The sequence below is a fragment of the Periplaneta americana genome, chromosome 1 (assembly GCF_040183065.1).
Source record: "Periplaneta americana isolate PAMFEO1 chromosome 1, P.americana_PAMFEO1_priV1, whole genome shotgun sequence".
Lineage (NCBI taxonomy): Eukaryota > Metazoa > Arthropoda > Insecta > Blattodea > Blattidae > Periplaneta > Periplaneta americana.
Window position 1 is genome coordinate 65,691,999 of NC_091117.1, and position 16,126 is coordinate 65,708,124.

At 36.7% G+C, this 16,126-nt stretch overlaps 1 protein-coding gene across 17 annotated transcripts in view; it reads right to left on the reverse strand.

Annotated features, from left to right (window-relative positions):
• RhoGAP19D (Rho GTPase activating protein at 19D) overlaps window positions 1-16,126 on the reverse strand; it is a 554,578-nt gene that overhangs the window by 350,407 nt on the left and 188,045 nt on the right. For 13 of the 17 annotated variants that reach the window (XM_069821482.1, XM_069821567.1, XM_069821559.1 and 10 more), the window contains exon 1: window positions 6,946-7,014. The exons of 3 other annotated variants lie outside the window; for them this stretch is intronic. In XM_069821482.1, the coding sequence (XP_069677583.1) occupies window positions 6,946-6,999 (54 nt within the window). In that variant the 5' untranslated portion in view covers window positions 7,000-7,014. Of the gene's footprint in view, window positions 1-6,945; window positions 7,094-16,126 lie in introns of those variants that run through there. One more of the 17 variants, XM_069821576.1, reaches the window with a different exon arrangement.

A 16,126-nucleotide genomic window follows, 5' to 3' on the forward strand; every position in this document is an offset into this window, starting at 1 on the left:
GAGAGATGAAGATAAGCGAACGTTGGGCGTCATTTTACTCCTGTGTTTATGAAACCCTGTGATAAAGCTAGCCCAGCTATGCGCTACTAGACGAAACAACACGTGTTTATGTCTCCTGGGCTTGCATCCCTCGGCTAGCTCCGGCCTCACAGTCAGCTGGTTAGTTCACGTGCGTACTATTTATTTTCTTCATTTGATATTTCCAATACTTTCTTAACAACGATGCACCAGTAAAAAATATGTGTTTATTTGTACTTTCAATACGGAATCTAACTATACATTTTACAAATATTTTTTCGTGGGCAAAGGCGTCTTAATGAAGAAAAATCTAAATTTCTCCATTTCCATAAAAAGTAAGAAAAACTGTTTACATGTCAATATAAACTTTAATTTCTCAACATCAAAATAAACAATGATTTTTGATCATTGGGTGAAAGGGTTTTGGAGCCACAACAGTTTAAAGTTGCTAATTTTATGAAAATACGATAAATTAAAATATTTTTAATTTAAACACTATGAAGTTCTGATACCTCAAACTTTGCACACAGCACTGTATCACAGTTGTCTAAGGACAGAAAAAGTTTCATTGTATTTAAAAATTGCAAGGTCAATTTTCTCTATATTTCGGTCGATTTGAGATGGAATAGCCCACATGCATAAATACACACAAAATATTTCATCACAGAATGTTGGATAGTTTTTGAGTTATGTGGGAAACGCTTTATCACTGCACAGTGAACTGAATTTTGAAAACTGAAATGTATTTTTTTTTTTTAATCGTAAAAATATTTTGTCATATAGCAGAAGAAAAGTGTTTTACACATACTAATTTTCATTATTGTACAAGATACAGTAATGGAGGAAAAAAATATTGAATATTTTCAAAATTTTACTGCTCTAAGCTGTACCTAACCCCTTAATCTGTGAGTGAAATTTGAATATAAATTACGAACATACTGAATTTCGCTACTCATGATTTCGTATGTCCTCTACTCGTCTTTCGCGACAAAACTGCCAGTTTAAGGAAGTGTCACAATTGACTTAGGGTGCTCCCTTTTGTTGAGAGACATGAGTCCAAGAGAGACTATAACGCTATGGAGTATGTCAAGCATTGAGTACTGAAAAAAAATATATTTGGTCTACTGTAATCTATAGTCTAGTTGTAATTATTGTAATTAAGCAATCATAAATTTAAAGTGTATTGATTCTGCAAATTGATTGTAAAATGAAAGAGTATTGTCGATTATAATAATAATAATAATAATAATAATAATAATAATAATAATAATAATAATAATGATTTATTTCAGCTGGCAGAGTTAAGACCGTAAGGCCTTCTCTTCCACTCAACCAGCAAAAAGTGTATATACATATGCATGAACTTACAAAGAATCCAACAATTTGATTTAGATGAGAGTTACATGTATACAAAAGTTATTTACAAATTAAACAACACAATACTATGAACTATTAATTAAACACTGAAATAAACTGTGTAGCAGAATTAAACTAAAATACATAGAATGTTAATATATTTCAAATAATATTAGATAATAGAAAGAGATTATTACGAGACAATTAAAATACAGCACAATCAGGATGATGTCTAAAGAAAAAAGTAACAATGTAGTCAGTGATAGTTTAAATCAGTAAGATTGGAGTGAAATGCTAATAAGGTTATCTTTTAAGCTGTTCTTAAAGGTGTTTATTGTCTTGCAGCCCCTAATACTTTGTGACAAGGAATTCCATTGACGCGAGGTGGATATTGTAAAAGATGATGAATAACAAGATGTTCTATGAAGAGGTATACTTAGCGTGCCACAGATAAGTGATCTGGTATTTACGTCGTGGTTAGAGTATAGATAAGAGAAACGAGACGAAAGGTAATTTGGTGTTGAAGTGTGCAGAATTCGAAAGAGTAAAGACAAAGAGTGTAAAGTTCTACGTTCTTTAAGTCGGAGCCACGAGAGACTTGCGAAGGACGGTGATATGTGATCATACCGTCGGATGTTGCACACGTATCTGACGCACATATTCTGAGCTCGCTGTAACTTGACTGACAATTCAGAACTTAGGTCACTTAACAAAACGTCACAATAATCGAAGTGCGGCGTTACTAGGGTTAAGTTAAATTAAGTTAAATTGTAAACATAATAATAATAATAATAATAATAATAATAATAATAATAATAATAGTAATAATAATAACAATAATAATAATAATAAATCCTGATATTTGTGCTGCCTTGGTAGTTCCCTTCTTTAGTTCTTTGTATAAGTTCTTGCATTACAGTTCATTTGGACAGCACTAGCAATCTGCCAGAAAAAAATGAAGCATTATTGTTATTATTTTTTTTGTATTTTATTTATTTTTTATTTTTTTGCATTTGCCTATCTCCTGTAGGGACCTAACAATGTGAGCAGTTTGAGGAGAGGTTTCGATAACGAGCTCATAAACACTTGCCTCGTGAATAAAACAATAGCACGTATACAGGTGTTGTTTTATTTATTTTACGACGCTTTATAAACTGTGATAGTTATCTAACGTCTGAGCGAGATGAAGGAGATAGCAGCGAAATGAGTTCTGGATCCAGCGCCAAAAGTTAAGCAGCATTTTCTCTTAATGGGTTGAGGGAAAACCCTGGAAAAAAACCTCAACCAGAATTTGAACCCGGGCCCGGTCGTTTCACGGACAAGCAACATGCTAACCGTTACTCCACATAATAAATAATATTCTTAAATAGAGATATTTTTATCTGTGGAACAGAGTCACTATTTCGTAGGCTGTTAGAGTATAATGTTGAAGTGGAAGTAACCAAGACATTATTTCTTTAAACTCAATTTATTTAAGTTCGACGTATTACAAATAGTTTAAAATTAATTCATACTAGTTTAATGTACTTGAAATCTCTTTAGGGGACGGGAAAAGCGAAATTTTTAGCTCCGGCCGAAAATTTTCTTCATGCAAGTGTCACTCCCTAAATGTATCACTAGCAAATAAGAGTAGACTCAGGATTCATACCCCATTCCTATAAAGAGAGAAACTTCCCTAGCAGGGATCGATCTCCGTTTACTGAACTAATAGTCAGAAATGCCAACACTTCAGCTACAACAAGGGACAGAAGTCCGAGATTTAACTTTTAATTCACATGTGTGTGTGTGATGGGATTCATGACGTATCTTCGAGAGTTAATGGGGACGGATGAGAGGAAAAAAAAATGTTCGGAAGCACTTACTTAAAAGAATCCGAAAGCAACTAAAGAGACAGCATTGTGCTTGGGTTGCACAGTCCGATGGACACGAGGCGGAAGCCATTCTTTACGACGCCCCAGAAGCAAGATCCCCGGGCCTTAAAACGAGCGGACACGGTACTGGACGGAAGGTTCCAAGGGGCCTTCCCCCAGGGAGAACTTTATGTCCGCTCTCCTACTATTAGCTGATCCGATCGATAGAGACCTGTAGAATGGCTATTTAGCTTGACCTGTGCTCCTGCGAATTCAGCTCAATGATTGGAGAAGTGGACTACATATCTACCTCGAGCAAGTAAGGCTACATTCACTTGTATTAAACTTGAAGTTCTCAAATGAATCAAAGTAGAGCCACATTTTTAATACAATTACTGAATTCCAGACTATATCCATCGAGTTGTAGGAAACTTTACTAATAATTAATTATTATTTGTTTATTCATTATTAATATTAATGTGCGATTAGCCAATAACAAGTTAGCACGAGGGTTATTACAGTAATACAATATGATGATGATGATGACGACGACGACGACGATGATGATGATGATGATGATGATGATGATGATGATAATGTAAGCCTCCCTAAGTTCGCCATCTTAAGCAAATTTATTTTTAAATTGATGATGACGTCTTATTTCGAAAATATAACAAACTGCGTTGCAATATTGATACTAAATAAATAATCCGTGGCGCCACAGCCCTTGAAGGACCTAGACCAGGCCTGCATAAGGTTTGTGCTCTCCGAGCCAGCTCACAGCTCATGAGCGGAATGCAGATTTTTTTTTTATTTTAGTAGGTTATTTTACGACGCTTTTTCAACAGCTTAGGTTATCCAGCGTCTGAATGAGATGAAGGTGACAATGCCGGTGAAATGAGACCAGGGGTGCAACACCGAAAGTTACCCAGCATTTGCTCATATTGGGTTGAGGGAAACCCCCGGAAAAATCCTCAACCAGGTAACTTGCCCCGATCGGCGATCGAACCCGGGCCACCTGGTTTCGCGGCTAGCCGCGCTAACCGTTACTCCACGGAATGCAGATATTAGCTGCGCTCTGTATAAGGGTAGACTGGAAGAAGGGGTGATCTCGTACAAAATATACACGAAAGGAAGTACTATTACGATTGTTTATGAAATGAATTCCTTTTCAGTGTTTGCAAAACTATCTTGACTGTTATTAATTAATAAACAAATATTTATTTTACAGAAATATTAGAAATTCTATAGCTACTTAAATGTACAATATCATTTTGTTATATTTTTATTTATCAGTACATCAAGAGGTTTTATGCTGTTGGCAGCTGAAAGGAACAATAGCCTACTGATCATAATGAAACATCAGTTGCAGATGTTCGACGTCTGCCTTTATTAAATATTATAGAAAACAGTTGCTCACAAAATTGAGCCAAACATAGCAATCATTTCATTTTCACAGCCAGCCTGTGTAGTCGTGGATATTACTGTTAATGTTTAGTCTTGTAAAACTCAACCAGGCTAGTAGTATTATTCAAACGATCTTTAGCCCTTAGGTCACAATGAAGATCAATAAGTTCGAGCTGTAAATTGTTAAATGTTATGTTCCATCTTTTAGATTCCTCCATACTGTACTGTAGCAATAGGTAAGCAACGTGAAACATTTACTGAGAATAGGCCTACACACTGCACTCCACTAGATAACTGAGTGGTCGTTTCCCTCTCCTCTACTTATAGCAAGTCTATGTCATTCTGACGCATCTTCCTCTCCGTTTCGGCGAGCGGTAAACACGCTCTCCCGCTCCGAAGGAGCGCGCGCGCTCGTTGGGCGCTGTTTGTGCAGGCCTGACCTAGACCGACCAGCCGGCTGCTGGCCTCACGTTCATTCGTTCTTGCAGCAGCTTTATCAAGAAATTTCTTTCCAGCCATGTCTAAAATACGGAAAGGTTTGGACGGTCGAGCTGTTGTTATGGCCAGTTTAATATCATCTACCACTTCAGCTTTTGATACATTCCAACGTTTTTCTACAAAAGCAAAATCCCTGTCTCCTGCAGGAAAGTTATGATATAGTACAAGAAATTTATGTTTATTACTGTCAAACAAACCGGTTGCAAAAAGGAAAATGTAAAGAAACACCATCATACGGCACTTAGCTCAATTAGCACTTCCTCGTGGTGTGGAGATATCACTTTTACCATCTCTGAAGTTCTGTAAAAACCACTAGGAGACATTGTCCCATAGCTCTTTTAGTTATACATTGGCCTAAGTATATAGCTATAGTTGGTAGAGAAAACTAATACTTACTTACTTACTTACTGGCTTTTAAGGAACCCGGAGGTTCATTGCCGCCCTTACATAAGCCCGCCATTGGTCCCTATCCTGAGCAAGATTAATCCATTCTCTATCATCACATCCCACCACCCTCAAATCCATTTTTATATTATCTTCCCATCTACGTCTCCGCCTCCCCAAAGGTCTTTTTCCCCTCTGGCCTCCCAACTAACACTATATATGGATTTATGGATTCGCCCATACGTGCTACATGCCCTGCCCATCTCAAACGTCTGGATTTAATGTTCCTAATTATGTCAGGGGAAGAATACAATGCGTGCAGTTCTGTGTTGTGTAACTTTCTCCATTCTCCTGTAACTTCATCCCTCTTAGCCCCAAATATTTTCCTAAGCGCCTTATTCTCAAACACCCTTAACTTATGTTCCGGTAATATAACTGTTTTATAAATTCTAACTTTCAGATTTTTGACAACATACTGGATGATAAAAGTTTCTCAACCGAATAATAACAGGCATTTCCCATATTTATTCTGTGTTTAATTTCCTCCCGAAATATCATTTATATTTGTTACTGTTCCTCCATGATATTTGAACTTCTCCACCTCTTCAAAAGATCAATTTCCAATTTGTATATTTCCATTTCGCACAATATTCCCGTCACGAGACATAATCATATACTTTGTCTTTTCGGGATTTACTTCCAAACCTATCTCCTTACTTGCTTCCAGTAAAATTCCCGTGTTTTCCCTAAAGAGAAAACTAATATCGTACAGAAATGGCACTTAGCACATTTGGAATTTCCAGGCTTCAATTTACGAACGACTTGAGACAACACCCTGCACAGAGAGCGTAACAGACAGCTGGAGAATGTAAACGAGACGCAGCCTTTTCCCTTACGAGCCAAGCACGTTGTGAGGTAAAGGGCATGTGACCTTGCATTACTGTTTACATTCTCCAGGTATCCATTGCACCGAGTGTACAGCTTTTTTTTTTATGAATTCTGCCTTCTATGTGATATGAAACGTTAATTCATATTACTCACCTTGTCAAATGCATTTACATTTCTATTCATTTCAATTTGAGTGATACAATTTTATTCATTGGAGGGTTAGTTATGTTATGTTTTATTTAACGACGCTCGCAACTGCAGAGGTTATATCAGCGTCGCCGGATGTGCCGGAATTTTTTCCCGCAGGAGTTCTTTTACATGCCAATAAATCTACTGACATGAGCCTGTCGCATTTAAGCACACTTAAATGCCATCGACCTGGCCCGGGATCGAACCCGCAACCTTGGGCATAGAAGGCCAGCGCTATACCAACTCGCCAACCAGGTCGACTTGGAGGGTTAGTCTTAGGAAATTATGACCTTATATCTTCCTTGAATTACAAGTATAATTTCAGCGGAAAAGAAATATGTTTCTACTTACGTACGTTTGATACTCTTACAACGTTCCCATAGAAACCGAAACTGAAGAATTCCATCATTGTTTCCGAAGTTCATCTTCAGGACTGCGTACTTTCTTCCTTCACTTAAAATTCATAAACCAACATTACGAATTCACAAGTAACGCCACTCACTAGCTATATGGTCAGCACGATGCAAAACCATCGCTTACAATAAAAAGAACAAACACAAGATGTACACTTGTTCAGTACCAGCGATAGTTAAAACAAGTTCCCGGCATGAATCGAACAAGACTCATTGATCCGTAGTCAAAAATTCAAACCATAATTATGACAACCAACTGCTTACCGAGTAAAACGCCAAAATCTATTCTATAAAATCCAAACTCCAAGCTTTCTCCCACCTCAATCCTATGAAGTTAGGAAAACACTGTACGCGCGCAGATGATAAACACGCTAGTTAACCAGATTTCCTTGAATAGCTCGACACTGCCTCGCACCTTGCATAACAGACACGGAGTTGGCAATAGGATTCTCATCGGAATTACTGTTACAGAATGCTGAAACCGCGAGCGACATCGCGTCCCTGGCCTTGGCTTGTTGAACTTGGGAAAGAAATGGCACTTGGCAAGCTTAATGGCGCCTATTCTATGCATCACACTCACATGTGCACAGCTGGCGTCTGCCACTGACCAACATGTGACTGTAACCAAATACCCCACATGACAACAGAGCAATTACACCTATTATTCGTGGAATTCAAAGTAAACATCGGTGGTGTAACAGATTCCTTACTCTTATAAAGATTCCTAATCCAGATGACATCGCGATTATCACTGTCATGCTATTATTATTATTATTATTATTATTATTATTATTATTATTATTATTATTAGATACGGATGTAAGTCAACCTCTTAGTGGTTAACAACGCTGGCTACTTACCAGGAGGTCTAGCTTCGAGTCCCAACTTTTGCAAAATATATTTTTCTAGTTAGAAATTGTTCCTTGGCATGTATGACCTGGGTATTTGAGTTGTACTTCTGTTAAGGTTTAGATTTATTTACATATAACTTTAGCGTTAGACGGGGACTGGTGCATCCTACCAAAAATCAGTTGCGAATATCCCTTTAAAAGCGAACACTAGAAATCTCTCGAGGCAATCTTGTGTTTTCCAATTTCAATATAACACTTAAATGTCATTCGAATCAGCTTACTTTTGCCAGTGTATATTGTCTGCTCTGGTCTTCTTGATGAGACGTAAATTTAATGTTGAGTTAAACTTGCGACTAAGAATATCTATAATTCATTAAGGATGCTTAATTCGCTACATGATGCAAACATTTAATGAGTAGGCCTAGAACATGTTTATGGATCTAAATCAATGGCGGGCATTCCTGCGGCATTGCCGCAGTGATGTCAGAAATCAGTGAAGCATCAAATTATCCCCTACTTCCCCTTCCCCCACTTCATGAAAATACTGCGCCTTTACGTGGCGGATTATACTGGATTGCTGTACTTCAGAGCTTCATTAGTGATACAATGTCTTTCGCAGAATTATATGAATCGAGAAGATATCACACTTACAAGAAAGACGGTTCTTTCATTTCTCATGTTTAGGATCAGTTACAAATATTCAGGACGCGAACTTAAATATGTACATTCTTAAAATAAATCACCTGTTATACGAGTTCAAAGAACACAGAGTCAGTGATTTTCAAAGGATGGAGAAAGATTTCAATATTTTTGCCACTCCTTTTCATGTTTAAATTGAAAATGTTATCCCAGAATTGCAGTTAGAGGTACTGGATCTGCAGAATGATAGCCTCTTGAAAGCAGAATGTGAAGGTCTGCTGGGGGTTAAAATTTTTAAAAAGATGTCCAGTACTACATATCAACTGCTTAGACAGTTTGCTTAAAAATAATGAGTACCGTCATTTCCCATAACTATGGTCCTGGAACATAACTATTGTCCACGATACAACTATTCAAATTTTGTACTCCATAACGAAGTACCTCGTTTATCTATATTCTTGCTGTACTGTAGTTTGAATTCAAGTCACTGCAGCTATCTACGAACGGTCTATGTTACTTCTACAATGATCTTTGAATGGTTGTATCCTGAACCATAGTTGTGTTCCAGGACCATAGTTATGGGAAATGGCGGTATGTATTCATCAACCTACCAATGCGAACAGCTGTTTTCTAAAATGAAATTTATAAAATTCAGCCACAGATCCCATTTAAGCGATACTCATCTCTTTGCGCAACTGGAAATAGCATCCACAGATATAAATCTCAATTTCGAAGAAATTGCTTTGAAAAATGATTAATTAAATATCACGTGAATGAACTCTTCTAATTACACGTGGTAGGTAGGAGTGTAATGGCGCGACTGTCTGTAAATCCGTCACTGCACTGTAGAGTGCAACCCCACCTACAGTAAGTAGTTGCCATTTAAATCCTGTCTTGTGGGTTGCGTTCATTTTGCCCACCACTGATCTAAATGTACAAATCTCCTAATCCGCCAAAATGAAATATGAATAAGTGGTCAGTGACACTCAAAAGGTTGGAAACTACTGGTAGGCCTTCAGTCACCGCAGGGACAAAAACACAGTCTAACAACATGAATATTCTGGGCTTCTGGGATGCGTATTTCAATAGTGTAAGATAAGAATGCTCTCCTGTACTACTCGTATGTATTTATGCAGGTTCAGGAATTACTACTCCGAGCGCACAGCGTCCAGATGTTCTGTTGTAGGTTTTGGCACCTTTCCTATTGCTGAAATGACGACAGGTCTGATGGTAGCTGTCTAAGAGTATTATCAAAGGGTTTTAAGTCTTGTACGCTCGTAGTAGACGCAGATATTTGCAGATTTCAAGATTTCATTACCAGTAGCTTGGAAGTTGTGGCTTAGTGAAAATGCAATGTCTATAAACTTCTTTTTTTGTTTTGTTCAGAATAATTATGCCAAGTCTATTCGTGGGAACATTAATTTGTGAAAACGTCTCTATCCTAATAACCTTACATTTATCGCTTTAGAGTCGCCCTCGGTAGTATAGTTGGTATAGCGCTGGCCTTCTATACTCGAGGTTGCGGGTTCGATCCCGGCCGACGTCGATGGCATTTAAGTGTTTAAATGCGACAGGTTCATGCCAGTAGATTTACTGGCATGTAAGAGAACTCCTGCGGGACAAAATTTACCGGCGACGCTGATGTAACCTCTGCAGTTGCGAGCGTCGTTAAATAAACCATAATTTTTTTTGTTGCTTTAGAAAAACCGGTGAAGATAGGTGCTGTTATAGATTCATTTTGTTCACGTGTGAGTAATTCTACGTTATTTACAAGAAATTGATGTAATATCTCTGCTCCTTTGTCCTGTCTTCTCGTGTATTCTATGCCTGAAAACAGACGGTAAGATCCAGTAACACGTTGTACTGTGTGCTTGCATCATCATCATCATCATCATCACCACCATCCCTCCACCGTTATGGTTATTATGCAATCGATAAATTCTAAAGGTTTCATCTTGTCCTCTCTACCACATTTCTCTTCCTTCTGCTTTTTCTTATATTCTTCATCTTCATTACACTCTGAGCATGTAGCCTATTTCACTTATATTTCCTTCCCAATCTTCCTCTTTCTTTCTTGCCAAGTATTTTTCTCTCCGATATATCAACGAAAAATGTATTACGTCTCATTATATGACCAAAGTTCTGTTTTTACCACTTCCCTGATTAACCCGAGTTAACTCGGGTTGCTAACTTCTGTCAAAATTTATTAACCCGAGTTAACTCGCTTGAGTCTCATTTTCGCTGCTAAGGATTATTATCCCGAATATATACGTTTCCATCCTTCCATTAACATTTTCCTTACTAGATGGCTACATCTGGTTGTGTGTTTTGCACTTCTTCCTTGCGAGTGGAATTCTATGCTCATATAGCATTCACACACAGTAGTGAGTAGATGCTAGTTAGTTTTGCCGGTTTCTGTTTGTGTTTAGTGTTTTGTTGTGCTGTTTTGTGTAAATCTGGATCAAGTTAGTGATTCCGAAACTTTTGATCAGGAAAATATTCCTGTAGAAATTTAGGAAATGAAACATCGGTATCAGAAGACGAAATTATAGACCAACATACAGATTCAGATCAGTTGATGTCGCGTCTTTTCGACAGTGGTTTGAATAGAAGACATCTGGCACCACTTCTTCTGCACCTCCGAGGTCCCCATTCCCTGAAATTTTAACATTGTTTCTGATAACGATAATTCTCAATTTTTTAAATTATTCTTTGATAATGACCTCGTCAACATTATATTCGAGGAGACGATTCGGCATGCTAATAAGTGTTCACAGAATGCTGAAAATAATTCGATCAAATTCGACATATGAGCAGATGCTACTATCCGGAATGCAATGTGTCACTGTGCGTAAAACCCTGCTTTCGAGTCTATCACACGATAAGCAACCTTTAACACCTTGAAAACAGCATTGGCATTGTACATCATAAATTAATCCATAAAAAAAACATAATTTGGTAATTAGTTCAGGAGAAAATCAAAGTGGGACAACTATCAGTGATGGAATCAAGGTGCACGAGATAACTCGGGATAATAATTCAGGTCTGAATGTATGTCTATTTCATAGTGATTTTTTAGGTATGTAAGAAAATTAGTGATGTACAGTGATTCTGTAATATTAAATGACCTCTATACAAAAATAAAAAAAAGATGACACTTTTTTCACAAAACTGGTAAAATATAATAATTTAATTTATTTATTTAATCTGGCAGAGCTAAGGCCAGTAGGCCTTCTCTTCCGCCCAGCCAGACTCTAATTCTAATTAAATACATTTGCTTACATAGTTATTACATTAATATCTAGATCATAAAACAACATGAAAGTAAATAATGAAAATTGGATAACTAATGTTAGTGTGACAGTAATAAACACTGGTAAGAAATAATAATAATAATAATAATAATAATAATGATACTAATAATAATAATAATAGTAGGGTAATAATAATAATAGTAATAATCAGGGAAAGGATTTATATGTAAATACATATTTACTTATAAAGCTAATATAATTTATATTTTGCATTATCTTTATGTTTCACAATGTGTAGGGTTGAAAAATCCTACTTTTATTTTCCATATTTTTCCATATTTTAGAGTTTAGTACATATTTTCGTTAATTTCCATATATTTTCCATATTTCATATAAAACAGTCCATATTATATTAGGTTTAACAATAAAACAAAACAAAATTCCATTAACTTTTAAAAATACATTTCAACAATAGAGATTTAAACACATGTTCAGTAATCCCTTTAACATCAGAGTTATTTGAAAATTAGCAGTCCTATCAACAATGGGAAAGTAAGTTACAAAACTGTATTAATTTAATTTAAAATTTTTAACAGACTTCAGTTGTGCAGCTCAACAGTTAAATGCCAGTCAGAGTACACATAGGTTCAGTTTTGTAAATCATACTATAAAGACGGTAAATATGCCAAAAGTACGTCATTCAGTCAATTTAAAATCAAAACTAACAAGTTACATTTCAGAATTTAAAGAAGATGGTTTATCAACTGACAATAAAATATTATTTTGTAATTTGTGTCAGTGTGCAGTATCATCTACACAAAAGTTCCTGGTGCAACAACACATTACAACTAGTAAACATCAGGCCAACAAACAACTAAATTCCAAGCAGAGACAATTGTTTTTAACACAACCAACAACATCGAATGTAAGATCTGAGTTTAACATCGACCTGTGCCGTTCTCTCATCTCTGCTGATATTCCTCTCTACAAACTAAAGAATAAGGTCTTCAGGGAATTCCTTGAAAAATATACTCAACATACAATCCCGGATGAGTCAACACTTAGGAAGACGTATGCTCCATCCATCTACGATGAGACAATACAGAAGATAAGAGATGAAATTAAAGATAGTTCAATTTCGGTTTCCATTGATGAGACTCCCGACAAAGAAGGTAGACTTGTTGGTAATGTAGTTATCGGTTTGTTAAGTGAACAATATTCTGAACGAATTCTTTTACATTGTGATGTTCTAGAAAAGTGCAATAACAAAACTATAGTTAAACTGTTCAACGAAGCTATGGGTATCCTGTGGCCAAAGGGTATTATGTACGATAATGTGTTATTCTTTATTAGCGATGCTGCCCCTTATATGGTCAAAGCTGGACAAGCATTATCTGTTGTATATCCTAAATTGACTCATTTTACTTGTGTGGCGCATGCATTTCATCGTGTGGCAGAAGTGGTCAGAGACAATTTCCCTAAAGTAGATTTGTTGATTTCATCAGTGAAAAAAGTATTTCTCAAAGCTCCCAGTAGAGTTAACGTGTTGAAAGAAATGTACCCTGAAATTCCATTGCCACCAAAGCCAATTTTAACTAGATGGGGTACATGGCTAGAAGCAGTTGAATATTATGCCGAACATATAGACTCTATTAACAATGTTCTCCTTGCATTGGACTCTGAAGATGCAGTCTCAATTGATACTGCGAAAACAGTTACCTGTGACATAAGTGTGAAGAATGACTTAGCTCACATTCAGCATACATTTTCATGCATCATAAAAACGCTCAAAAGTCTCCAAAATAGGCACCTTTCACTATCTGAAAGTTTTGAAATTATAAATAGTACTGTGGAACAACTGAATCGTGGTAGAGGTAAAGTTGCAGATGCAGTAAGAGCTAAGGTGGACACTGTACTTTCAAAAAACCCTGGATATGAAGAACTACAAAAGGTTGTTGCTGTGATGAGTGGTGAATCAACAGTGAAGATTAACTTGGACTTATCCCCAGCAGACATTGTGAAATTGAATTATGTACCAGTTACTTCTTGTGACGTCGAACGCTCTTTTAGTCAGTATAAATCTATCCTCAGAGACAATAGAAGAAGATTCACTTTTCAGCACTTGAAAGAAATGTTTGTAACCTATTGTTATGGTAACAGACAATAAAAATTGTGTTTTGTTGAAACTACATTGGAAGATAAGGTACGTCCATTATATTTTTTGTTTAGTTTGATTAAAATGTACCAATATTTAACGTACATAGTCATTTTTTTATAATTTTAAGTCCATATTTAATTCCATATTTTGGTAAAAATCCATATTTAATTCCATATTTTGGTAAAAATAACTACATATATATTTACATATTTCATATATTTTTAGTCCATATAAATCCGTTCCCTGGTAATAATAATAATAATGAGATAATTTAGATATTTATCTGTGAGATATATAACCATTAAACATTGAGAAACCTGAAACAGGTATTATTGTTGACAATAATTGTTAGAAAAATATCTCGTTAGCCTATTCTTAAATTGATTTGATGTCTGACAGTCCCTGACATTACTCGGTAGGGAATTCCAAAGTCGAGGAACAGCCACAGTGAAAGAAGATGAATATGAGGATGTTCGGTGGGAGGGAATGGATAATATTGAGGAGTGTTGTGATCGTGTGTCTAGGTTATGATGGGTGGATAAATTTTGAAAACGAGACGCAAGATAGACAGAAGTGGAGAAATGCAATATGTGAAAGAGAAGGGAAAGACAGTGGATTTTCCTACGATCTTCTAGACGGAGCCAGGACAATATTTCGAGGGATGGTGTTACGTGATCAGCCCGGCGAATATTGCAGACGAAACGGACGCACATATTATGAACACGTTGTAGTCTCTGCGCCGAGTAACGCTTAGGTCAGTAAGCAGAATATCACAGTAATCGAAGTGGGGCATCACGAGTGTTTGCACTAGCATTTTTTTCATGGAAAAGGGTAGAAAATTCTTCAATCGTCTAAACGAGTGGATTAATGAGAATACCTTTTTGCAGGTTTCTGCAACTTGAATGTTCCAATTTAAACTTTTATCCATATAAATACCTAGATTCTTTACTGATTCACTGAACGGAATTTCGGTGCCGTGTATTTTAATCGGGGACAAATTTGTTATGGTAATAGTGCTTAACAAACGTGAATGGCCCACAATGATTGACTGTGATTTTTCTGGATTTAGTTTACGTCGGAATTTCCGTGTCCATGTCCAGATTGAGTCCAGATCGTCATTAATTTTAGTTATTGCATCATTTATTTCGTCAGTGTGGAATTTTATGTACATTTGAAGGTCGTCTGCATAGAGATGGTGTAGGCAGTATTTTAGAGATTCTGATATGTCGTTGATATAAATTGTAAATAGTAAAGGGCCAAGAACTGATCCCTGTGGGATCCCTGATCTCACGGCTTGCCAAGGGGAAGAACGATTTCCAGCTATCACACTCTGTTGGCGGCCATTAAGGTAAGAGTCAAACCACAGGACAATGTGCTCTTCTAGGTGTAGTCTTCTGAGTTTACATATTAACAAGTCAATGTCTACAGAATCGAAGGCTTTGCTGAAGTCAAGTAAAGTCATTATTGTCAATTTACGTTCGTCCCGGGCTTCGCGTAGGTCTTCCGTGATTTTATATAGTAAGAGAAGAGGTTAATTCCTTCATTATTGTGCTATTGTCATCTACACTCTTTAAAACTTCAGTATTTGACACTATGTCTTCAGAGCCAGATTCTCATTCTCGCGGTTACTAAACGGTTATTTTGTTGGTTTCGAATTTGTTAACTTTCGACTTCATATTATTATTATCATCATTATTATTATTATTATTATTATTATTATTATTATTATTATTTGTTCATTGCAGTGACTTGTCTTGGATCCTCACCCCCAGGAAACAAGGGACTAATATCAAATTCAGTGAACACACTCTACTATTTCTGCCTGCCCAAGAATCTTCGGATGATATTGCATGCATTCAACTGCATTGTCTTCGGCATTACCACGAATACGTTCTCACTCAATTCCAACATACAGGGCTAACTTAAGATTTATCGAGATTACTCCTATTTCTCATAGGACTGTGAGATTTGCAAACAGTTACATTCAAAAACATTCCCACCGCAATAGCAGGGCCCTTAACTTGCCGTTATTCATCCAAACTCTACGAGCGGACTCATAGATGTCGCTAGTGCCGAAAACATGGCCCACTTAGTTCGTCAGAGAATACCCAGACGTCCACCTCTGTGGAATAACGGTTAGCGCTTCTGATCGCGAAATCAAGTGGTCCGGGTTCGAATCCCGCTCAGGACAAATTGTCTGGTTGAGGTTTTTTCCAGGGTT